This window comes from Mastigoproctus giganteus, chromosome 2 (genome assembly GCF_048544385.1).
Source record: "Mastigoproctus giganteus isolate SK-2022 chromosome 2, ASM4854438v1, whole genome shotgun sequence".
Lineage (NCBI taxonomy): Eukaryota > Metazoa > Arthropoda > Arachnida > Uropygi > Thelyphonidae > Mastigoproctus > Mastigoproctus giganteus.
Window position 1 is genome coordinate 269,202,771 of NC_143576.1, and position 24,557 is coordinate 269,227,327.

Consider the following 24,557-nt stretch of genomic DNA (forward strand, 5'->3'; position numbering starts at 1 on the left):
ATATGCATCCCATGCATTTTTCTTCTCTGTCACGAGTCTCATTAATTCATTTGATAACCATTTAGGCCTAAACCTTGAACAATGTTTCTTAATAGGTATGAAACGTTTAGTAGCATGCACGATTAATTCACTGAATGATTCCCACTTAGAATTTACTGTTGGTAACATTGTCAGTTGATCCCACTGTACAGAATTTAAAAATGTGTCTGAGACCACTGTACTCACCTTTACGAAAGCAAAAACCCTTTCCTTTACCCCTGATGGTAATTATATCTTTAAGTAAATCCCACATCAGTACACTGTGATCACTGCCACCTAGTGGTTCCTTTATCTGCAAATTCTTAATACATGAAAGATCACTGCTGATGATAACCAGATCAAGAGTATTACCCTCTCTGGTTGCCTCTTGAACATGCTGCTGCAGAAAACAATCATCCAATAAATCCACAAAAGTCTTACTAGTGTGTGAGTGACCAACCCACAACTTCCAGTCAATGTCTGGGAATTTAAAATCCCCCATTATAGGACATTCTGATTTACTAGCCCACTCTATTTCTCTGTACGACTGTTCATTGTACTCATTCGAGTCATTAAGCCTATAACACACTCCTACTCTTATTTTTGCTTTCGAGTACTCATGTCACACCAAATACTCAAGGTGGGGCCTGATAACTGCCTTATAAAAGTGGATAATAACCACCGTATCGCAGGGCGCCTCCATAGCCAGGTGGGAAGGAGCAGCGGTGCGTAGCACACACGTCTTGATTAGACCGTGGTTCGGGTCCATCACCACCAAATTCGGAGGATGCGGAAAGGTCAAGGGAATGACCACCGCATATTCTCGGAGCAATATGGCCTTAGTTGCTAATGCTTCTAAAATCTAAATAACAAACAACAAACATCCTTATCCCAGCTAGCAAAATTTCTATATAACGTTAACAAGACCAGATGATCTACTCTTCCAGCCTGTCTGCACTGCTCAGAAAACTCCACATCTGACTGCACAATTACCCGAGGTCTTTTTCATTCTCCACAACCTTGAGTGTAGTACCACCCAGTTGGTAAATTACTCTGGGGATACTGCAACCATATGCAGTACTTTGCATTTGTCAATGCTAAACTTCAGTTCCCACATCTCAGCCAATTGGCTCAACTTTTCTAGATCCTGTTTAAATAACCTACAGTCCTTACTGTCATTAACAATCATACCAACCTTGTCCATTACAACTGTGTCGTCTCCTACTGAAGCATCCCTTTATCTTTAGCAGCAACATGCCCTTAATGCCATACTGCTCCTACTTATACAGTAGTTGTCCATGTGCAACATTATCAAAAGCTTTCCTAAATTCCCAGTATATGATATCAAAATTATTTTTTTCATCCTGTTCCTTTGTGACCACATAATAGTATCTGATCAAATTGGTCAGACAAGATTTGCTCTTAGCAAACCAAAGTCGTGTCTGAATTATAACTACATTCTTGTCTAGATTTTCCCCGGAACAGAAGTTAAACTAACAGGTCTGTAATTGCTCGTGTCACCTTTCAATCCCCCTTGTGAAGTGAGGATACATTTGCACATTTCCAGTTTTTGGGGACCTGCCCTGAGTCCAAGGATTTTCTCATAATCATAGGTACTGGCTTGCTTACTTCCTGTGCTGCCCCCTTTAATATTGACTGGATAGATCCCATCTACCCGAGGTGCCTTTCTTAAGTTTCACTTCAACATTGTCTCCTAACTTTGCTCTCAGTTATTACAAAACCATTCAACTCACTCGAGACTCCACAAAGACCCACACCAAACTGAAGCAGAGACCCATCAGAACCCTGTGACAAATCACAGGTCACTTCAATTGACAAACAACACCAGATAATCTCAAAAAAATTAAGTAACACTAGACACCATCTGCACAGCCATTTACTGTGCCACTGTAGCAGCCACCAGGATGTACGCAAGGGATAACAGAGAACAACAAAACACAAAGATAATGAACCAACAGTCTGGGAAAGAAGGCTACAGAAGATAGAGGAGATAAGAGTGAAGAGAGGCCGATTGATCTACCAACAACGAGGTAACAGGAGTAAGAAGCTGATCACAAAAGTGATTTTTTTTTTTTTTTTATTTGGTAGTTGTTGGCGCATCGGCTTCTGTGGCCATATTGCACCTCCCAAGGTTTTTGCAGTACTTTGATCCAAGCCCGAGGCGGGAATCGAACCCGCGACCTTTGGGTTGCCGGGCAGGTACTTTACCCACTCGGCTAGCCCGGTCGGCTCACAAAAGTGAAAGCCATCCTCAAGAAGACATCAGCAGCAAACACAAGGCCTATACTCAGGGGACTGAAGAATATCTTGACAATCTTAAGCATAAATTCCTGGCACTCAATCTGACTTTAATGGCGAAGTCAAGAGACTTCGCCATTAAAGGAAGGGTGCACAGAGGAAAATAGACTTTTATGAATGACAGGATATTTGATGAAAATCAGAGAACCTTTTACAGGAAAATTGAACAAGAAGAGAAGGAAGGCAACAGACTGCCCCAAATCAAAAGGCATCAAGAAGTTTTGAGATAACTTGTGAATTAAAGTGAATTTAGCCTAAATGGCTGTGCACCATAAAGAACATACAAATGAATGGAAGAATGGAACACACAAATGAATGGAAGAATGGAACATACAAATGAATGGAAGAATGGTGCAAGCCTATATGAAGCTCCAAACCTGTAAGTAGGCTAAAAGGACTACGGCAAGGCAGTCAAACTCCATGCCCCAAAGCTGGTTGATAGAGACAGTGAAGATCTACAAAGACAACCCAACACATCAGTCTGGTCTTGAGGACATCAAGAGAAGACTAATACGCATTAGAAAAGGAATCTTCCAGGGAGATGCCCTGAGCCCACTACAGTTCTGTCTTGCATTCAACCCACCTCCCACCATTCCCAATAACAGAAAATACAGTTGTTAAAGAAGTAAGGAAGAACCTCTCACAATCTCTCACCTAATTTTTAAGAATGACATGCCTAGAATCAACTCCAATGGCTATCTCAAATCACCGAAGTATTCAGCCCTGAAAACAGAATGAAATTTGGTCTAGACAATTACATGAACCACATATCACATCTTGTCAGAAAAAACAAACAGCCGAAAACTGGGGAGGAGACTGAAGTCATGGCAGAGAGGGAGAGACATACATATATCTGGGGATGATGCAGCAGACCTACCAGTTAGAACCTAAGAGATCAAGGTACACTGACCTGAGAAATACCATCAGCAACTGAGAAGCCAGCTAAAATCAAAGTGGAATGGTGGGAACTTGGTCACAGCCAAAAACACTTACAGAGTCCCAGTACAAATGCACTCCTTTGGGATCATATGTTGGTCCAACACTGAGCTGCATGAGATTACAAGATCGACGAGGATAATGATGACCAAGAATTGCGAACACGATGTGAAATCAGCCAATGAGAGACTGACCATAGCTTTTAGAGGAGGAACGGGACTAACTAAATCAACAAGAGGGGACTAACCTCAATGAACAACAGAAGAACCTGTGGAATTACTTCCTGGAAAACACAAAACTACCAAGCCATAAAAATGACAGACAAATGGCAAACAACACTCAACCTCAAGAAGAGTACTACACAAACAGAAGAAATACAAAGAGATAGGGAGAAAGAAAGCACTACATGGCTACAATGACCTCTATCAAGACTCCATTGGTAAAATGGCTTCCAACACTTGGCTCACGAAAGGAAAGCTCTGCCCCAAGATCAAACAATTAATGCTTGCCATCCAAGATCAGGTAATCAACATCATAAACTAGAGAAAATACATAGCCAAGGGCACTGGAGTGTTAGATGACACGTCATTGATGACATCTAGCCACAGAAACAATCCAGTACATCACCGCAGGATGCAGGGTGATCACCCAGACGAAGTACACTCACAGACACAACCAGGAGGAAAGAATACCACATCAGAAGCTAGAACAAAACTACGACCTGATCATAGAAAATTTACTAATTAAGAACTAGAAGCTGAGGCCGCTTGGGTCGCAGAAAAGAACAGTTGGTGTATTTTTGGCTGCTGTAAAGTGATTAGTATTTTTAATTTTTACCGTATTCTCCATTATTTAAAAGAGATATTAAATAGGTTTAGTAGCATTCATTAGCTTCTTACTTTGAATTTAACAAGCAATTTTTGGAATTTATGACTCCTGGTGTTGGTGCTAATACTGTTGAACTAGCCGCAATATTGGATTCGAAAAGAAATAGCTTAATGTATATACAGTAGACTCTCGATTTACCGGGACAGATGGTAAAAAACAAATCCAGGATAAACGATTACCCGGTTAATCCAAAAATACAGAATTCCACAACATACGTAAGAGATACATTCCAGGACTTCTTATTTCGTCGAGTTTTAAGTAACTCAAAGCACTTCCTTCGGTTGATTCAGCTACTGCTCATCTCAGATACCCAAATTATTCACTGTATGATTCCTTTCGCCTCAAAGGTGGTACTTGTGCATATGTCCGTTCTGATATTCCCTGTCAGAGACTTGGCAATTTGGAATCTCCTCTTTTCGAACTTCTCTGGCTTAAAACCTCTCTACCTCATTGTGTCAAATTCATCTGTTGTCTCTACCGTTCTCCCAATTCCACTAATCACTTGGAAGTCTTTGACTTCCTCTCTTTGCAACTTGACTTTCTCCAGTCCAACTTTCCTAACAGCGAGGTAATTTTCCTTGGTGATTTTAATGTTCACAACTCCAGCTGGCTTCCGTTTTCTAGTCATACCGACCCAGCAGGTCGAGATGCTGAGGCTTTCGCAATTACTAATGACCTTGCACAGATTATTCATTTACCTACAAGAATACCGGACAATCCTAATCATACAGCCAATATGCTTGATCTTTTTCTCACAAACAACCCTTCTAAGTACACGGTTGAAGTGAGAGATCCTTTAGGCACTTCAGATCACAACTTGGTGATTGTCTCTTCTCCAATGGAACCTTTATCTCATGGCTTTTCCTAACCTTGTGTTGTTTGGCATTACAAGAATGCAAAATGGGATGACCTGCGAGACTTATTTTCTTCTTTTCCTTGGCCAGATTACTGTTTCAAAACTTCTGATGTCAACGTTTGCTCAGATCGTGTCAGTGAAATTATTCTTGCAGGAAGGGAATCCTTTATCCCACACTCCACTTTAAATTCTCGTTATTTATCTAAACCTTGGTTTTCCAATAAATGTGCTAAGGCTGTTCAAGAGAAGAATGTTGCATATCGTAATTGGCTTGTTTCTAATTCTCCAGTTTCATTTTCTGCCTACGCCAAAGCTCACAACAATTGTAAAGCAGTTATTAATCAGTCCAAACTAGAGTTTGAACAGGCTAAGAGTAGAAACTTGTTTCTTGCGCTAATGGTAGCTGAGCATTCTGGTCCCTTGCCAAAGCTACTGGCAGCAACTTTTGCCCATCTCTGCTCCCACCTATATCAAAACCAGATGGTTCTGTTCTCACTTCAGCCAAGGATAAAGCTGACCTGCTAGCATCCCATTTTTCTTCCAACTTATGTATTAATGATCTTGGTAAAACAACTCCCACCATTCCCAACACGCCCCCATTCAATGCTCCCTGTGGTCTTCCGTCAAAAGGATGTCAGAAGGATTTTGATGAATCTTGATGCTAAGAAAGCTCCAGGTCCCGATGGTATTTCTCCACTTGTTCTCAAAACCTGTGCTCCTGAACTTACTCCTATTCTTTGCTGCCTTTTTTCACTTTCTTATTGATTGATAATTTATTTATCCATATTTTGTGTTACAATTGTTGGGAGATAATAGCAAGAAGGGAGGGAGAACACATAAGATAGAGGCTTTTTAGGGGGGGGTGTTCCCTTTGAAAACAATAACAATAAAAACAGATACATCATGAAACGGACATGTTTCTACATTCCATTACGGAGACTACGTAAACCAACCACACATGTCGCGTGGTTAACAACAGTACTTATAATTACATTGTGAGTACTTTTACAAGAACAAGTATGAAAGAAAAAAATATGAAATAATTGCGTAGAGTGTTACAAGCTTTTTGACAGCTATTCCTTCAACTTGTTTACACAATTTCCAAACTGGTATGCATTGTGGAAAGTTCAGGAGTTGAGTGGAAGGTGATTTAGATCAGACATCCCTGGTGATGTGTTCAGTCAGGAGCTTCTTGAACTTGTTTAGTGAAATGGCATTTTTGATGTTTTCAGGAAGATTATTCCAGGTTTTTGCGCCTCTGTATTTTATATTTTTCTGGCCTATGGCTTTTCTGAAAAGCGGAACCTTCAGGTTCGCTTCATTTCTTAAATTATATCTTATTCCTTCTTCTTCTATTGTTATAAAAAAGGATCTGAAGAGAGGAGGAAAGTTTGGTGTTTTCAAAGCATTGTAGACAAAGACAGCCTCAGCTTTTTGTATCAGTTGGTAGATGCTTAAGAGTCTCGCTTCCTTATATCTCAAAGTCACCGATGCATTCCAGGGAAGGCCCAAAATTGAACGAACACATCGATTGACAATTGAATTGATTCTCGTAAGGTTATATTGACTGGTCGTACCCTATGAGATGATTCCATATGTGAAGTGAGGCTGTATTAAGGAAAGGAATACGAGTCTGAGAAGGGAAGGAGGTACCCAGGCAGAGGCTCGGGCGAGTATTCCTGCTAGTGACGAAGTTTTCTTTTGTAAGGTGATCATTTGTTTATCCCAACTCAGCTTGTCATCTAGCCAGATTCCTAGAAACTTGGTATCATTCACCCTTTCCAGTTGTTTTCCTTTGTATGTTATTTCAAAATCAATATTTAATGGTTTATTTTTCGTCCTAAACACCATATATTTGGATTTTTCTGGGTTTAGTATCAGCTGATTCTTTTGAAGCCAACTATGCATTTCAGAGAGCAGGGCAGAGAACTTGCATTGAAGTTGGTTAGGGTCTTTATCAGTGATTAGAATGGAAATGTCATCGGCATACGCTACTAGTTGGGAAGATGGAAGATGAGATTCCAAAGACGTTTTTCCTTCTGTTTGGAAATTTGCTCATATCCAGTCAGTTCCTAAAAAGGGTGATAAATCCCTCCCATTCAATTATCGTCCCATTGCAATTACTTCTACTCTTTATAAAGTAATTGAGAAATCAATTAACCACCAACACTTAAACTACCTTGAATTAGCATCATTACCTACGATCGCCAGTATGGATTTCGTCAGTGTCGATCCACTGGTGATGTTCTGGCTTATGTTACCCATTTATGGACTAATTCAATGGAAAGGTTTGGTGAAACACAAGTAGTTGCTCTTGACATCTCAAAGGCTTTCGATCGTGTTTGGCATAAAGGTCTTCTAAACAAGCTTCCATCTTATGGTTTGCCAACTGTTTTTAGTAACCGGTTATCCAGTTTACTCTCAGATTGCTCATTGAGGGTGTTAGTAGATGGCTTCTGTCTTCTAACTTCTCCACTAATGCTGGTGTCCCCCAAGATTCAGTTCTTTCCCCCACTCTTTTCCACTTGTATATTAATGACCTTCTTCCATGGATTGGAAATTCTATCCATAGTTTTGCCGATGATAGCACACTGCATTCCACTTTCCATTTTGAGAAACCTTGTCCTGTTCAATCAGCTTCTACTTCCTGAAAATCTGCTCCCAATTCCTTAAATGCCGATCTTCAGGTAATTCTCCAGTGGGGCAAAGACAACTTAGTTGATTTCAATCCTTCTAAAACTCAGTCTTGTCTTATATCTCGCAAAAAGGATTCTTCTGCTCCTATGCTTATCTTTAGTGATACTACGATTTCTAGGCAAAATGATATATCTCTTTTGGGGATTACCCTGACTTCTAATATCTCTTGGCACAAGCACATTACAAATATTGCTTCCTCTGCATCTCAAAAACTTGGTTTTCTCTTTTGCTCTCGGTGTTACTTTTCTTCGAAACAGCTGCTCACTCTGTATAAATCGCAAATCCGCCCTGCCAAGGAATATTGTTCCCACATCTGGGGTGGTGCCCCCAAAACCTCTCTCAGGCTTCTTGATTCCATTCAGAAGAGGGCAGTTAGGTAATTAATGATTCATCTCTAACAGAGTCTCTCCACTCGCTGTCTCATAGACATACTGTTTCTGCTGCATGCCTCTTCTATAGATACTTCCATGGGCACTGTTCTTCTGAATTGGCTTCTATAATTCCCACTCTCTCTCTCTCTTCCAAAACAGTCCGAACATGTGCCTCCACCAGTCAACATCCATTTACTGTCCAACTTCAAACTCACAGAACGAACTTTTCATCTTCCCCGTTTATTCATTCAACTGCTGTTTTCTGGAACAACCTTCCTTCTTACGTATTTCCTGAAAATTACAGAAGTTCAAGTCCAATGTCAACAAATATCTTCTTTTGTCTTCTCAACCTCCAACCCAAGCACGGTACTAAGTACTATAGGTTCTAACACCTCTCGTGTGTTGGGTTTAAATAAAAAAAAAAATTGTGAACTTTCTAAGAAAAGATGATGGCAGAAGACTGCCTAAACATACGTAACATGTATCACAATATTATTTTCACTGGTGTCCTGCCTATATTTTATATTTGCTTTTTAACTAAAAGTATAAAACCATCTGTTTCCTGCTCTGTCCACATTCACATTTTGCATACCGTATGACTGAGTGATACCTTATCTTTGATTTCAACCACAATGACTGCATTTGAAGACTTAATTAGTACTTCAAATTCATCAAATTTATTTACAATGCTCCCAGCATTACTGTACCTGGATATATTCACAAATCTGTTCTTACTCTTAATTACCCTATCGGTGCCCATGAATTTATTTGTTTCATGAAGGCAAACAAGAGGGGCTAAAATACACAACACTTTGATTTCCAGGTTGCTGCTTGTTATAAAAGAAGCCGTGCAAGAATCAACTTCATCTCTGCCTGTGGTTCTAGTTATAGCTTTGTATTAGGCACTGCGGTTTATCCCACTAAATTAGCAGTTTCCTGTCCTACCTATCAATGCCACAATAACATCAGCAAATATTCTTGCACCCCTGCATCTCTTGCATCCCTATAAAAACATTCTATCCTGTTAACAAACAATGCTGGAAAAATTTTTAAGTGATGAGCCTTGCACAGTCTCTCCGAGGCAAAATTGATGGACAGGACTCTCAACTTATATTCCCTTCTATTGTGACTTGCCAGGTTTGCAGACACTTTCCAATATAACCTTAACTTGCAAATATAACTTGCCAATATTATCCGGAAATTGTTAAATAAGTCCTCTGATCTCCTTATCTAAATATTATTATTTCTAACTAATCATATTATAGAATATCATCTTTGGTGCTGTTAAAAGCAGATATTTGCAAACAAATATTCTTTTGTCTTCTTAACCTCCAACCCATGCACGGTACTACGTACTACAGGTTCTAATATCTCTAGTGTTTGGGGTTTTCAGAAGAAAAAAAAGATGATATCTGCATGATTAGCTACCCTGCCAATCTTCCTATCATCTGCAATCAAAGTAATTATGTGCATTATCTGCAAAGTTAGACATATATCTTCATCCATATTAGCATTAGCACTGGCAAATGATAAAAAAAAGGCAAGCTTGTAGAGCACTAGCAGGCAGGTGGGAGGGGGGGGAAACACACCTTTCTATTCAGGTATTCATTCCTTCCAATAGTTTTTTTTATTAATTCCTTGAATTTATTTAACCAATAAACTTCCACAATGTCAGATGGTTGTTGTTTTTTGGTGCAAGGCCTACTTAGGTCATATTGCACCTATCACCGTTATGAATGATACATAAGCATTGTAACTGTTATGGCATTACTCAAAATTGATCATATAATTCCACCTGTTTCGTAAAGTGAAAGAACTCCAGCAGATTAGTGTCATTACCTATGATGTGGCAGAGTGTCAACGGTTCTTTAAGGTTTGGCAGAAAGCTAAAAGAGACTTGGCGGGCAGTGGTGTATAAAGTACACTTTAGCATTAGCATTAGCATTAGCATTAGCATTAGTAGAGGCATTTGATGCAAGAAAGCAAGCTTATGCAGCATCAGCCAAAAAAAAAAAAAAAAAAAAAAAGTAACATAAATAAATAAAAATAACCACTTCCACTTCACCCCTCTGTTCGTTCGAAATACCTGTCCAGCTGAGCCTTAAACTTATTTAGGCTATCAACTTCCACGACAAGGGATGGAAGTCTGTTCCACCCACCAACCACCCGCTGGCTAAAGGCAAATTTCCGCACATCTATCCTACATCTGTCTTTCCTCAATTTGAATTTATGCCCTCTCAGGTGATTTTTCTGAGCTAGAGGAAGAATCCCATCAGCATTGAGCATGCTCAAACCATTCAAGGCTTTGTACACCTCTATCAGATCACCCCGCTGGTGCCTAGTTTCCAGACACTGTAATTTGCAAAACTTAAGCCTTTCTTCGTAAGAGAACCCCTTTGTCCCATTCACCAATCTAGTTGCCCTTCTCTGTACTCGTTCCAGCAGCTCTACATCCTTCCTGAAATGAGGCCTCCAGGCCTGTATACAGTACTCTAGGTGTGGCCTGACCATTGCCTTATACAAGGGAATAATCACCTCCTTATCCCTGCTAGAAAAATTCCTATATATCATTGACAATACACCATGAGCTACTCTTGCAGCTCGTCTGCACTGCTCAGAGAACTTCATATCTGCCTGCACCACCACCCCCAGGTCCCTTTCATTCTCTACCACTGTCAGTGTAGTACCACAGAGTTGATACGTTGCTCTGGGGTTGCTGTTTCCCATATGTAGTACTTTACATTTGTCAATGTTAAACTTCATTTGCCACCTCGAAGCCCATCTGCTCAACCTTTCCAAATCCTGTTGCAGCAGCATAGTGTCAGTAGTGTCCTTGACAACCCTGCCAACCTTCGTATCGTCTGCAAACTTGGACATTAAGCCTGATATACCATCATCAATATCATTTATAAATACAGAAAACAATAAAGGCCCCAATACTGAACCCTGAGGGACTCCACTAATAACATTAGTCCCACGATGAGCAGTGTCCATTGATTACCACTCTCTGTCTTCTCCCCCTCAACCACCCCTTTATCCATAGCAGCAACTTGCCTCCAATGCCACACTGCTCCAATTTGTGCAGCAGTCTTCCATGTGCAACAGTATCAAAAGCCTTTCTAAGATCCAAGTATATAATATCAAAGTTATTCCCTGCATCCAGTTCTTTTGTGACTGCATCATAGTATCCAATCAAATTGGTCAGGCAAGACTTCCCCTTAACAAAACCATGCTGTGTCCTAGCTATAACTGAAGTCTTGTCTAGATGATCCTGCAGTGCTTCTTTCACCAGTGCCTCCATTAATTTTCCGGGAACAGAAGTTAAACTCACAGGTCTATAATTACTTGTGTCAGCCTTTGATCCCCCTTTGTGAATTGGGGTCACATTTGCACATCTCCAGTCAATGGGTACCTCCCCTGAGTCCAAGGAAGCTCTCATAATTATGGCTAAGGGTTTGCTTACCTCCTTTGCTGCCTCCTTTAATATAACTGGATAGATCCCATCCACCCCAGGTGCCTTTCTTGTGTTTATCTTCAACAATTTCTCCTCCACTTTGCTCTCAGTTATTACAAGATTCTCTAGCTTACTGCTAGAGTTGAATATCACCTCTGGCATTCCCCTCGCTGAATAACTCCTCATGTGTGAATGTCGATGCAAAAATATTCATTTAGTTTGTTAGCTACCGAGCAGGGTCATCAACAGTTGACCCATCGATCTCAAGTGGACCAATCTGATTCATCCCCTTCCTTCTAGAGTTTACATAAGTAAAGAACTCTTTGCTGTTTTTCTTCGCATCCCTTGCCAAGGATCTCTCGTTCTGCCTTCGCCTGCCTAACCTCCTTTGTAACTTGGTTACAGATCAACTTGTATCTATCATAGGCGTCCGTGTCACGTGTTAATTTGTATGTATCCCATGCATTTTTCTTCTCTGCCATATGCCTCATTAGTTCATCTGACAACCATTTAGGCCTAAACCTTGAACAATATTTCTTAGTTGGTATGTAAAGCCTAGTAGCTTCCACGATAAGTTCTTTGAATGCTTCCCATTTTGAATTTTGCTGTTGGCAATATCATCAGTTGATCCCACTGTATAGAATTTAAATACTGTCTCAGTCCATTGTAGTCGCCTTTACGAAAGCAATACCCCTTCCCTTTACCCCTAATGGTAGTTACCTCTTTGAGTAACTCCCACTTCAGCACACTGTGATCACTGCCACCAAGTGGTTCATTTATCTGCAGATTCTTAATGCATGAAGAATCACTACTGATAATCAAATCAAGAGTATTACTCCCTCTAGTTGCCTCCCGAACATGCTGATGTAGAAAACAATCATCCAATAAATCCACAAAAGCCTTGCTACTGTGTGAGTGACCAGCCCCCAAATTCCAGTCAATATCTGGGAAATTAAAATCCCCCATTATAAGACTCTCTGATTTACTGGCCCACTCTATTTCTCCGAACAGTTTCTTATTATACTCATCAGAGTCATTAGGCCTATAGCACACTCCTACTCTCAATTTTGATCTCCCAATGCTTATGTCACACCAAACTGACTCGACAACTGCACTGTCCAGCGATGTCTGACTGGCTTCACTTCCTTGGATTTTATGTGTTTTTTAACTAATAGCATAACCCCTCTTCCCTTCCTATCCTGTCTATCCTTTCTGTAGACATTGTACTCCCCAAATTCCAGTTCTGCATTTCTTATATCTGTGTGACACCACGTCTCTGAAATCCCACACAATATCTGCCTTTGATGTTTTGAGCAATACCTCAAATTCATCAAATTTATTTCATCAAACTTAACAAGAATAGGCTTCAATGTAAGTGGAGAGTTGCACTGTGTGCATTGTGGAGGATCATTACTAGTGAGGAGATAAAGTTGGGTAAGATGACTGTGGCCAATTCGCACTCTGCTTAAGATTACTTCCTCTCTCCTGTTTAAACGGAAACTGGAGGTCCACAGTTCAGGTTTTATTTGGCGGAGTTTATTATACGTTTGGGCTTGCCATTGAATTCTCCATTGTTCTTTACATATTCTTTGTATGTTACTTTTGTAGTCAAGAAATGGAACATAATACTGTGATAATTCTCTGTTGGATGGATGTTTAGTGGCATAATCCGCACATTCGTTTCCTGGTATCCCAGCATGGCGTGGAATCCAGCAGAAAATGGACACTCACTGGAGTTCTTGGAGATGCATCAGTTTGGATTTTATGAGCTTTATTAAAGGATATGTTTGAGAAGAAGTATTCTGTAAAGCTATAAGCGCACTTTGGGAGTCTGTGCACATCATGATTTTATGGATGGCCAGATGGAGAACATTTTCTATTGCCAGTTTGGTGGCACACAATTCAGCTGTATAGCTGCTGCATTCATTGGGAAATGATACGGAGAAAGTTTTATGAGGGAAAACGGCTGCTGCACCCACTCTACTCTCAGATTTTGATCCATCAGTGTATATTTTTGAAAAATACAGATAATTTTGTGTGTGGGCAATATGGAGTTGTTGTATGTTGACATTTGCAAGAGAGTGCTTTCCCCAGTTTAGAAAATAACTCTGTCACAGAGTGGTTTAATAGATGTCCATGGGGGATCCGTACTATTTAAATCTTGAAGAACTTTATCAGGGTGTATATTCCAAGTTTGCGATAATTCTTGAGCTCTGAGAGCAAAAGGCTGAACTGCCTTAGGTTTATTTCTATAGAATGTTGTGAACTGAGGGTCATTAAGTATCGGCCTAATGGGATCGGTAGGTAGACTGGATTTCAGTTATATAGTTAAGAAATAACATCATTTTCCTGAGGCTTAGAGGAAGTTCATGAGCATCAATATAAAGACTTTGAGCTGGTGAAGTTCTATAAGAGCCTATAGAAATCCTCAGGACAGAGTGTTGAATTGGTGCAAGTCGCGCTAGCATGCTCTCCCTAGCAGAATCGTACACCGGGCACCATAATCAAGGCGCGATATGATTAGGGCTCTATACAAATGAAGTAACGTGTACCGATCTGCACCCCATGATGTAGAAGAAATGACTCTGAGTATGTTCATTTTTTTCTGGCAAGACATCCTTAGATGTTTAACGTGCTCTATGAAGTTCAATTTACTATCGAAAGTCAGACCAAGCAGACGAATGCTGTTCACAACTGAGACAGGTTGGTTTGTTAAGTGTACCTTTGGATCTGGATGCATCTTCCATTTGTTACAAAAGTGAACTACTTTAGATTTTGAACAAGAGAGTCGATATCCATTCTCTACCATCTGTAACTGAATATTATTAACTGAAATTTGGAGCTGTTCAAAACATGAACTGGATCTTCCAGTTCATGTTTTGCAAACTGCAAGAAACAATGAGATCATCGGCAAAGAGGTTATGAATTCACAGTGCTGGGAATATTTTTAGTCATGTGATTTATTCTTATTGTGAATAAGGTGGCACTGAGCACAGAGCCTTGTGGCCCTTCTTCTTGTATATATGTTTGAGAGAGAACTTGTTGGTAATCGGACTTGAAAGGATCTGTGCTGAAGGAATTTTCAATATGAAATATAGTAAGTGGCCTCTCAGGTCAAGGGTATGCAGATCTCTCAGGATACCAAAACGGCATGTGGTGTTGAAGGCTTTTTCTACATCAAGGTATACCATGATGAGATGCTCATTTCGAATGAATGCATTCCTGATTTTTGTTTCCGCTTTAACCAAGAGATCCAGGGCTGACTGATTTTTTCTAAAACAAATTGATTGTCAGAAATTATATTTTTAGAGTCAAGAAACCAGGTAAGTCAACGGGGAATTATTTTTTCCAGGGATTTACTTAAGCAGCTGGTGAGAGAAATAGGTCTATAGTTTTCAGGAATAGAATGATCTGGGAGTGATGCCAGGAACTGGGGAAACAATGTTCAAGAAAGATGCGATTGAAAAACTGTGAGCAGTGAAGAGACCGATTCTTTATCTAAGTGTTGGAGCATTATGTAGCATATATACTGTCGGGCCTGCAGCACTGTTTTTTGAGGTAGGTAGATATGGCTTCCAGAAGTTCTTCATATGGCTTCATTGTAAGTAGCTGATTATAGGGTAAAGAACATTTTACTCATAGGTGTGAAGTTCAGTTTGGACTTTTCAGCTAACACTTTGATCTTCTGGAATGATGGATCATATGCTGTTGACACAGATAACTGTGAAAAACAGTCCCTAAGGCATTCGCTATATCTGTAGGAGAAGAAAGATACTACCCATTCCAGCTGAGAAGTGGGGAGGATAATGGGGGAACTTTGCCATTTAGTTGTTTTATTTTCCGCCATATTATTCTTGAATCAGTATTTTTTATTAATTGAGCTCGCAAATCGAAACCAAGATTATCTTTCAGCTTTCTTCCTAATGTGACGGGCTTTGGCTCTGAGTCTCTTGTAGTTTATAAGACTGGCGGTGGTGGGATATTTTCGAAACAGATTCCATGCTCGGTTTTTTCTTTTTTTTCACCTTTGCACTCTTCGTTCCACCAATAGTTTATAGTTCTATGGGTTGTTGACTGTGATTTTAGAATTGCAGTGTATGCAGCAGCCAATATTTGTCTTGTGATGTGATCAGCAACTAAGGAGAGGATTCGATCTGTTCATCATAGGACATTCGGGAAGTGAATTTTGCCCAATCTGCTCTGGGAAATTTCCATTTTATGTAGTTTTGGGAAATTATGGAATGTGCTATTTGAATTTTACATATTAATTAGTTGTTTTAATCTTACGGAAAGTGATCACTATTGAGCGGGTTGTCGAGGGCCGTCCACTCAATACTAGGAAAGAGGATTGGAGAGCATATGGAAATATCTATTGCAGAAGTCCAGCCCGTAGAGAGATGGATATAAGTTGGCAAGCCAGTATTTAGTATAGTCAGATTTAGCTGTTCGATAAGTTGTCCTCGTCCATCTGCATTGGGAGAACCCCACAATGCACGGTGTCCATTGAAGTCGCCCAATAAACAGATAGGGGTTGGCAACTGCTGAAGAAGATCTTCCAGTTCATGGATGGTATAGGAGTGGTTGGGCGATAGGTAGATAGAAACAATTGTCAAAGTAATACCAATGACAATACATGTTGCAACAGCTTCGATGGAAGTTTGTAAAGGAATGAGTCTGCAAGGAACTCGTGAGTCTAGGAGTATGGCTACCCCTCCGTGAACATTATTTGTAGTAGTTCTGTCTTTCCTAAAGAGTGCATAATTCTTAACTGAGAGTGACACATGCCGTGTTAAATTTGTCTCTTGTAGGCAAATGCCTACAGGATGGTAATGATCCATTAACTCATGGATATCATCAATGTTACTGCAAATTCCTCTACAGTTCCACTGTATGATTTAGTGCATTATCTGGTTTTGTTACTTGAGGAAGATTCTGAGTCTTTTTTTTTTTATTCCCAGGCTGTTTGTGGCGATCGAGTTTCTAGGATAGGTTCATTTGGGTCAGTATTGTTATCAACGTCCATATTTACTGAAGTGATATTGTTTGTCTTCCTATTTGGAACTGAGTCGGTTTTCAATTTTGAAATATCCGATGGTCTATGTGGGGTAGCTGGTGGGACTGTGATTGGGGTGTTGTTGGCTCTATCTACTACCTTTTGCTCTTTTGGAGCCTGTTTCATCGATGATGACAGTATAGATCGGACCCAATCTGTAATCGATATGGTTGGGGGAACTGATACTTCAGTTTGTGTTGCTGTTGTTTGATATTTTTACATTGCTGCTACATATGTGTTCTTGGGTGCATTGAGCATAATTTGCTTTCTTGCCTCTTGGTATGTGACTTTTCGTTCTACCCTGTATTTCTGGATTTTTTTTTTCAGTTTTCATGCCGCATGATTTGGAGTAGGCTGGTTGCGCGCCTTTGCAATTCGGACAGTGTGCTGTTTTGCCATCACAGTCTGTTTGCGAATGTTCTTTTCGCCAACAGTTTGGACAGACTGGATTTCCTCAACAAGCCATTTGCGCATGACCAAATTTTTGGCACTTGTAGCATCTTATAGGATTCGGGATAAAGGGCCGTACTCGGCAGTTGAGATAGCCGGCTTTCACACTGGATGGTAAGGATGGGGGGTTCCCAATGTCAGGATGATGTTGCAGGTGGGAACAAATCTCCATCCTTCCCGATCATGATGTGTTTCGCTTGTACCACTTTTTGATGTTTGAGTTCTTGGGCCAGTTCATCTTCTGTTACATTTATCAGATCCCACCTCTGCAATTACTCCACTGGAAGTATTTAATGTTGCATGAGGGGTGACTTGAATGGGTAGTCTGCCAAATGTCGTTAGTTTCAACAGTCTCTCAGAATGTGCATGACTCACTGTTTCTACCAAGAGGTCTCCAGATCTGAGTCTTCTCAGATCTGGATGGTGAGAAGACTCAGATCTGGCCCACCACATTTTCCAAACATTTCTGTATAAGAAATCATGAGAGAGTGCTCATAGATTTGTCCAACAGACTACGTAAGATAAGGAATGATGGGCATTCCTGTTGGTCTGTGTCTGTACGCAGTCGTTTAGACTTTGTTACATCTTGGGAAATTTCATGGTCAGCATTGCTGATGGTACTGGATGAGCGAATAGGCTGCTCAAGCTCTGGGTAATTGTCATAGTCCATGGTTAGCTCCTTTTTGCCCTGAGGGGTTGACTTTCCCTCCCAAGTTTCCAGTCCTGCCACGGGGAGGCAGGAGGCCAAGCAGTTAGATAAGTTAGTTGGTTAATAAAATAAAGTAATATATGTAATGAAAAAGAAAGGTAAATCTGCCTTCTTGTGTCTTTCCAAGTGTAGAACTGGATTATAAATGAACTGCTAATAGAAAACGATATAACTTAAAATGAACTTTTATCGCTGGGAAAGATTGTTATATATAATCGCACTTTGAACGCTCAACCTCGAATTCGCTTGGCACCTGGGGCCACATCAGATGGAAGTTTGTTCCACCAATCAAACACCTGCTGGCTAAAGGATACAGCTATGGATAAAGGGGTGGTTGAGGGGGAGAAGACAGAGAGTGGTAATCAATGGACACTGCTCATCGTGGACTAATGTTATTAATGGAGTCCCTCAGGGCTCAGTGTTGGGTCCATTATTGTTTTCTGTATTTATAAATGATATTGATGATGGTATATCAAGCTTAATGTCCAAGTTTGCAGATGATACAAAGGTTGGCAGGGTTGTCAAGGACACTACTGACACTATGCTGCTGTAACAGGATCTGGAAAGGTTGAGCAGATGGGCTGAGAGGTGGCAAATGAAGTTTAACATTGACAAATGTAAAGTACTACACATGGGAAACAGCAACCCCAGAGCAACGTATCAACTCTGTGGTACTACACTGACAGTGGTAGAGAATGAAAGGGACTTGGGGGTGGTTGTGCAGGCAGATATGAAGTTCTCTGAGCAGTGCAGATGGGCTGCAAGAGTAGCTCATGGAGTATTGTCAATGATATACAGGAATTTTTTCAGCAGGGATAAGGAGGTGATTATTCCATTGTATAAGGCAATGGTCAGGCCACACCTAGAGTACTGTATACAGGTCTGGAGGCCTCATTTCAAGAAGGATGTAGAGCTGCTGGAACGAGTACAGAGAAGGGCAACAAGATTAGTGAATGGAACAAAGGGGTGCTCTTACGAAGAAAGGCTTAAGTTTTGCAAATTACAGTGTCTGGAGACTAGGCACCAGCGAGGTGATCTGATAGAGGTATATAAAGCCTTGAATGGTTTAAGCATGCTCAATGCTGATGGGATTTTTCCTCTAGCTCAGAATAATCACCTGAGAGGGCATAAATTCAAATTGAGGAAAGACAGATGTAGGATAGACGTGCGGAAATTTGCCTTTAGCCAGCGGGTGGTTGGTTGGTGGAACAGACTTCCATCCCTTGTGGTGGAGGTTGATAGCCTAAATAAGTTTAAGGCTCAGATGGACAGGTATTTTGAACGAACAGAGGGGTGAAGTGGAAGTGGGTTTTTTTTTTTTTTTTGGCTGATGCTGCATAAGCTTGCTTTCTTGCATCAAATGCCTCTACTAATGCTAATGCTAAAGGCACACTTCTACACCTATTCTGCAGCCAACTTGCTTTAATTTGAATTTATGATCTTCATGCATGCAGACCTGGGCAGGAGAAAGAAACCCATCAGTATTGATGCTTGCTCAATCCATTCAAAGCTTTAAACACATCAGTCAGATCACCTAGAAGGAGCCTAGTCTCCAGATGATGAAAGTTGCAAAAATGAAGCCTTTCTTGGTGAGAGCACTCCTTTGTTCCTCTTACAAATCTAATTTCCCTTCTCTATACTCATTCAAGCAGATTTAAATCCTTTCTAAAATGAGGATTCCCGATCTGTATGCAGTACTCTAGATGGCCCGACCATTGCCTTATATATTGGGATAATCACGTCCTTATCACTGCATGCAAAATTCCTGTATATCAGTAAAAAAACACCAGGCGCTATCCTGGCAGCTTGTCTGCACATTTATCCCCAGATCATTTACATTTTGTCTTGTAATTTTACACTACAAGACACTAATCCAGACACTGTAATCTGAGTGTAGTACCACACAGCTGATACCTTACTCTGGTGTTGCTGCTAATCCATATGCAGTACTTTACATTTATTAATGTTAAACTTTAAATGCCATTTCTCAGCACATCTGCCTAACATTTCTAAATCCTGTTGCAGTAGCATACTGTCATTAACCACCCTGTTATAAACTTTTTAATATCTGCAAACTTGAACATTAAATCTCATATGCCTTCATAGATATCACTTATAAATATAGAAAACAACAATAGGCCTAAATGTGACCCCTACCGGATGCCAATAATTCAGGGTGGTGAATTTTTCAAACATTCTATGAATGAAAAATTCATCACCCTGAACGAATGTGCATTTGTAAAACTCACTCATGAAATAGATATTCAACTGTTATTAACAAAATAAACAAAGGCTAGTTTCATAAACTAAGTGCAATATTCTAGATACATTTTATATGTTAAAGATATATCGAAGAGGGTCCAACCTTCAATCTTTGCTTGCTCAGATATCCTAGTATAATTAACAAGAGCAGCATTTTCAAGACTCTTTTTTATAACACCCCGTACTTCCTCTGGAGGTGCAGGAGTCATCACATCTTTCATAAGAACCTATAAATAAAATGAAGGTTAAATTAGTTGTTTATGAATATATTCAAGTTTTAAGTGTGATAGAATTACAATATAAAATAATTTTTATAAAAACACAGCTGTGTGCATACATATTATTATTATTATTATTATGAGCCATATGGTGCAAGAAAGCCCGAGGCTTATGCTGCACCAGCCAAAAAAAAAAAAAAAAAAAATATATATAGCTATAATGGTGTACTGTGTACTATATTTGTATATTGTATATACTAGGGGTGGCCAACGAGTAGATCAGGATCTACCAGTCGATTGTGGATTTAATTTCGGTCGATCACGACAAATTTTAAATATACAGTAGTCCTTCGATTTATGCACGTTGTGCAATGAAATTAATGAGACGGTAGATCACGGCACCTTTTCAAGGAAAAGAGTAGATCGCATCACAAATTAAGTTGGCATATACAATCCACGTCTTGAAAAAAGATTTAGCAGCTCCGGCAAAAGCTAAGCTTTTAATTATATTTAGCCATTTTATTTACTTAATTGTAATATTAGCATTTTTAGCATTAGCATTACTAGAGGCATATGATGCAAGAAAGCAAGCTTATACAGCATCATCCAAAAAAAAAAAAAAAAAAACCCCACTTCCACTTCACCCCTCTATTCGTTCAAAATACCTGTCCAGCTGAGCCTTAAACTTATTTAGGCTATCAACCTCCACTACAAGGGATGGAAGTCTGTTCCCCCAATTAACTACCTGCTGGCTAAAGGCAAACTTCTGCACATCTATCTGAACAAGTGGAAGGATCCCATCAGAATTCAGTGTGCTGAACCCATTCAGTTAGTTTAACTTCTGTTCCGGGTAAAATAATGGAGTCGCTGGTTAAAGACGCATTGCAGGATCATCTAGACAAGACTGCAGCAATAATTCAGACACAGCATGGGTTTGTTAAGGGAAAGTCTTGTCTGACAAATTTGATAGGATATTATGATGTGGTTACAAAGGAACTGGATCCAAAAAATAATTTTGATATCATATATTTGGATTTCAGGTAAGCTTTTGACACTGTTGCGCATGGAAGACTATTGTACAAATTGGAGCAGAATGGTATTAAGGGTAAGTTGCTACAATGGATAAAAGGATGGTTAAGTGCGAGAAGACAGAGGGTGGTAATCAATGGGAGCTGCTCTTCTTGGACTAATATTATTAGTGCAGTCCCACAGGGTTCGGTGTTGGGTCCACTGTTGTTTTGTATATTTATCAATGATATTGATGAAGGTATATCAGGCTTAGTGTCGAAGTTTGCAGATGATACAAAGGTTGGCAGGGTTGTTAATGACAGTAATGGCAGTGTGCTACTGCAACAGGATCTAGATAATTTGGGCAGATGGGCTAAGAAGTGGCAACTGAAGTTTAACCTTGACAAATGCAAAGTACTGCATGTGGGTAGAAGTAACCCCAGAGAAACGTACCAACTGTGTGGTACTACACTTAAGGTGGTAGAAAATGAAAAAGACCTGGGAGTAATTGTGAAGTCAGATATGAAGTTTTCTGAGCAATGCAGACAGGCTGCCAGGGCAGGTCATGGGGTTTTGTCAATGATATATAGGAATTTTGCTAGCAGGGAAAAGAGGTAATTGTCCCCTCTGTATAAGGCAATGGTCAGGCCACGCCTTGAATACTGCGGACAGGTCTGGAGGCCTCATTTTAGGAAGGATGTAGATTTACTTGAGTGTGTACAGAGAAGGGCAACAAGATTGGTGAGGGGCATGAAGGGATCCTCTTATCAAGAGAGGCTTAAGTTCTGCAAATTGCAGTGGCTGGAGACTAGGCACCTGCGCGGTGATCTGATTGAGGTGTATAAGGCCTTGAATGGGTTCAGCACGCTGAATTCTGATGGGATCCTTCCACTTGTTCAGGTTACGAACCTAAGGGGGCATAAATTCAAATTAAGAAAAGACAGATGTAGAATAGATGTGCGGAAATTTGCCTTTAGCCAGTGGGTGGTTAATTGCTGGAACAAACTTCCATCTGTCATTGTGGAAGTTGATAGGTTGAATAAATTTAAGGAGGAACTGGACAGGCATTTGGAGGGAATGGTGTGATTTTTTTTTTTTTTTGGCTGATGCTGCATAAGCTCATACATTTTCTTTCTTGCATCACATGCCACTACTACTACTACTACTACTATCCTACAACAGCCTTTCCTCAATTTGAATTTATGCCCTCTCGGATGATTATGCTAAGGAAGTGGAAGAATCCCATCAGCATTCAGCATGCTCAAACCATTTATGGCTTTATACACCTCGATCAGATCACCTCACAGGTGCCTAGTCTCCAGACACTGTAATTAGCAAAACTTAAGCCTTTCTTCATAAGAGCAATCCTTCATTCCATTCACTAATCTTGTTGCCCTTCTCTGTACTCGTTCCAACAGCTCTAGATCCTTCTTAAAATGAGGCCTATAGACATGTATACAGTACTCAAGGTGTGGCCTGACCACTGCCTTATAGGCAGTGGTCAGAGGACAATCACCTCCTTATCGCTGCTAGAAAAAATTCTGTATATCATTAACAAGACAACATGAGCTACTCTTGCAGACCGTCTGCCCTGCTCACAAAACTTAATATCTGCCTGCACAATTACCCCAAGTTTCTTTTCATTCTCTAACAGTCAGTGTAGTACTATGTATTACTTTACATTTGCCAAAGTTAAGCATTATATTATTAAAATATTACATTATTAAAATTATTTTATTAATTTTAAAAATTTAATCAAAAATTATTAAATTAAAAAAAATATAAAAATACATGTATTAAATTATTATGTGCTTGTTAACAGGAGATGGGATACACTTAAATAGAAGTAGTGCAAAAGAGTATGCTGATGCAATCGAGACATTGTTAGGTGGGTTGGAAAGCTGGTATCTTTATTTCATTCACAGAATAAAATTAGCCGCAGGCAGAAGTGAAAGTGATTACTGCACTACTTCTATTAGCAGGACCAGCAGCCTGGAGGGTGGGGTACTGGGGTTTCAGGGACTGATGGCAGTCATCATGAAACAAATAAATACATGGGCTGTGTTAGGGTAACTAAGAATAAGAATAGGTGCATGTATACTTGCATTTACTTCTAGCATTGGTGTATATGCAAGTACAGTAAACCCCAGCTATTCGCGGTATCTGTATTCACGGTTTCGCGATCGCTGATTTAATATAAAATGAAACCTAAAAAAAATGTGAATTTTAAAGCGCTGTGAATATTTTCCGCCATAAAAAAACATGGGCGTGGCTAAAATTATCTTTGCCAGTCAAAACAGTGCTCAGTGGGTGGGGGGAGAGGGGTGACAAAATCGCGAGCATGGATGTTTCTCGCTAATCCTTGTTCAGTATGTGTTATGCGCTTGTCATGGAAGGTTTCATCGTTTGCTTTTAATTTATATGCTTATAAATTGATCTTATTATCATTTTTTTTTTTATCTTTGAGTTTATTTTTTTTTTCCCTTGATGTACAATATTTTTTCAGTAAAAGGTAAACTGCAGCCATTATCAATTTATAAATTGATATGCTTACAAAAATGATAAATCTATCGTTTTGCAGTGTAAAACAGACTTTTTCGAGTGTGTTAACGGAAGAAAGTGACTTTATTGTAGACAAGTTCTTTCTAACACGTACAAAAATATGGCTACGAATAACAAGGGAAATGTGAAAATAGCAAAGAAGGTGATGACATTGGCGAATAAAATTGAGTTATTAGATAAAATTTCTAATGGTGAAAGTGTCTCCTCAGTGGCAAAACATTATAAAATCAATGAGTCAACGGTACGATCAATCAAAAAATCGGAAGAAAAAATCCGCCGTAGTGTCTGTGAAAACACGCTAATTGCTTCAAAAATTTGCTCTGTAACTCGTGATGTTAAATTAGAAAAAATGGAAAAAGCTTTAAATCTGTGGATAGAAGACCGAACTTAAAATAAAATTCCGTTAAGTTCACTTATCATTCGTGAAAAGGCAAAACTCCTTTATCAACACTTTAGCAAAACTGGTAATAGCACTGGTGGGATAAGTTTTTTAGCTAGCAAAGGCGCTGGTTTGAAAGATTTGTTTGAAATTTCTAATAAATATTACATTTAATATTAAATTGTTTCTTATTTTCATTTCGATGCCATATGCTTGCATTTCACTATGTACTGTCTATGTACATAGTCATATTATGAAGGTCCATATAATACATACATAGAAAAAATTTTAGACTAGTTTTTCTTATATATTTCATACTTTGGAACGGAACCCCTTTATTACTATGGGAGCCATAACTCACTATTCGCATTTTCGGT

The 24,557-nt window shown here is 39.6% G+C and overlaps 1 protein-coding gene across 4 annotated transcripts in view; it reads right to left on the reverse strand.

Annotated features, from left to right (window-relative positions):
• The window catches only part of Cadps (calcium-dependent secretion activator 1), a 1,208,856-nt gene that overhangs the window by 503,893 nt on the left and 680,406 nt on the right, over positions 1–24,557 (reverse strand). For all 4 annotated transcript variants that reach the window (XM_090389907.1, XM_090389906.1, XM_090389908.1 and 1 more), the window contains one exon: positions 20,117–20,240. In XM_090389907.1, the coding sequence (XP_090246033.1) occupies positions 20,117–20,240 (124 nt within the window). The remainder of the gene's footprint in view (positions 1–20,116; positions 20,241–24,557) is intronic.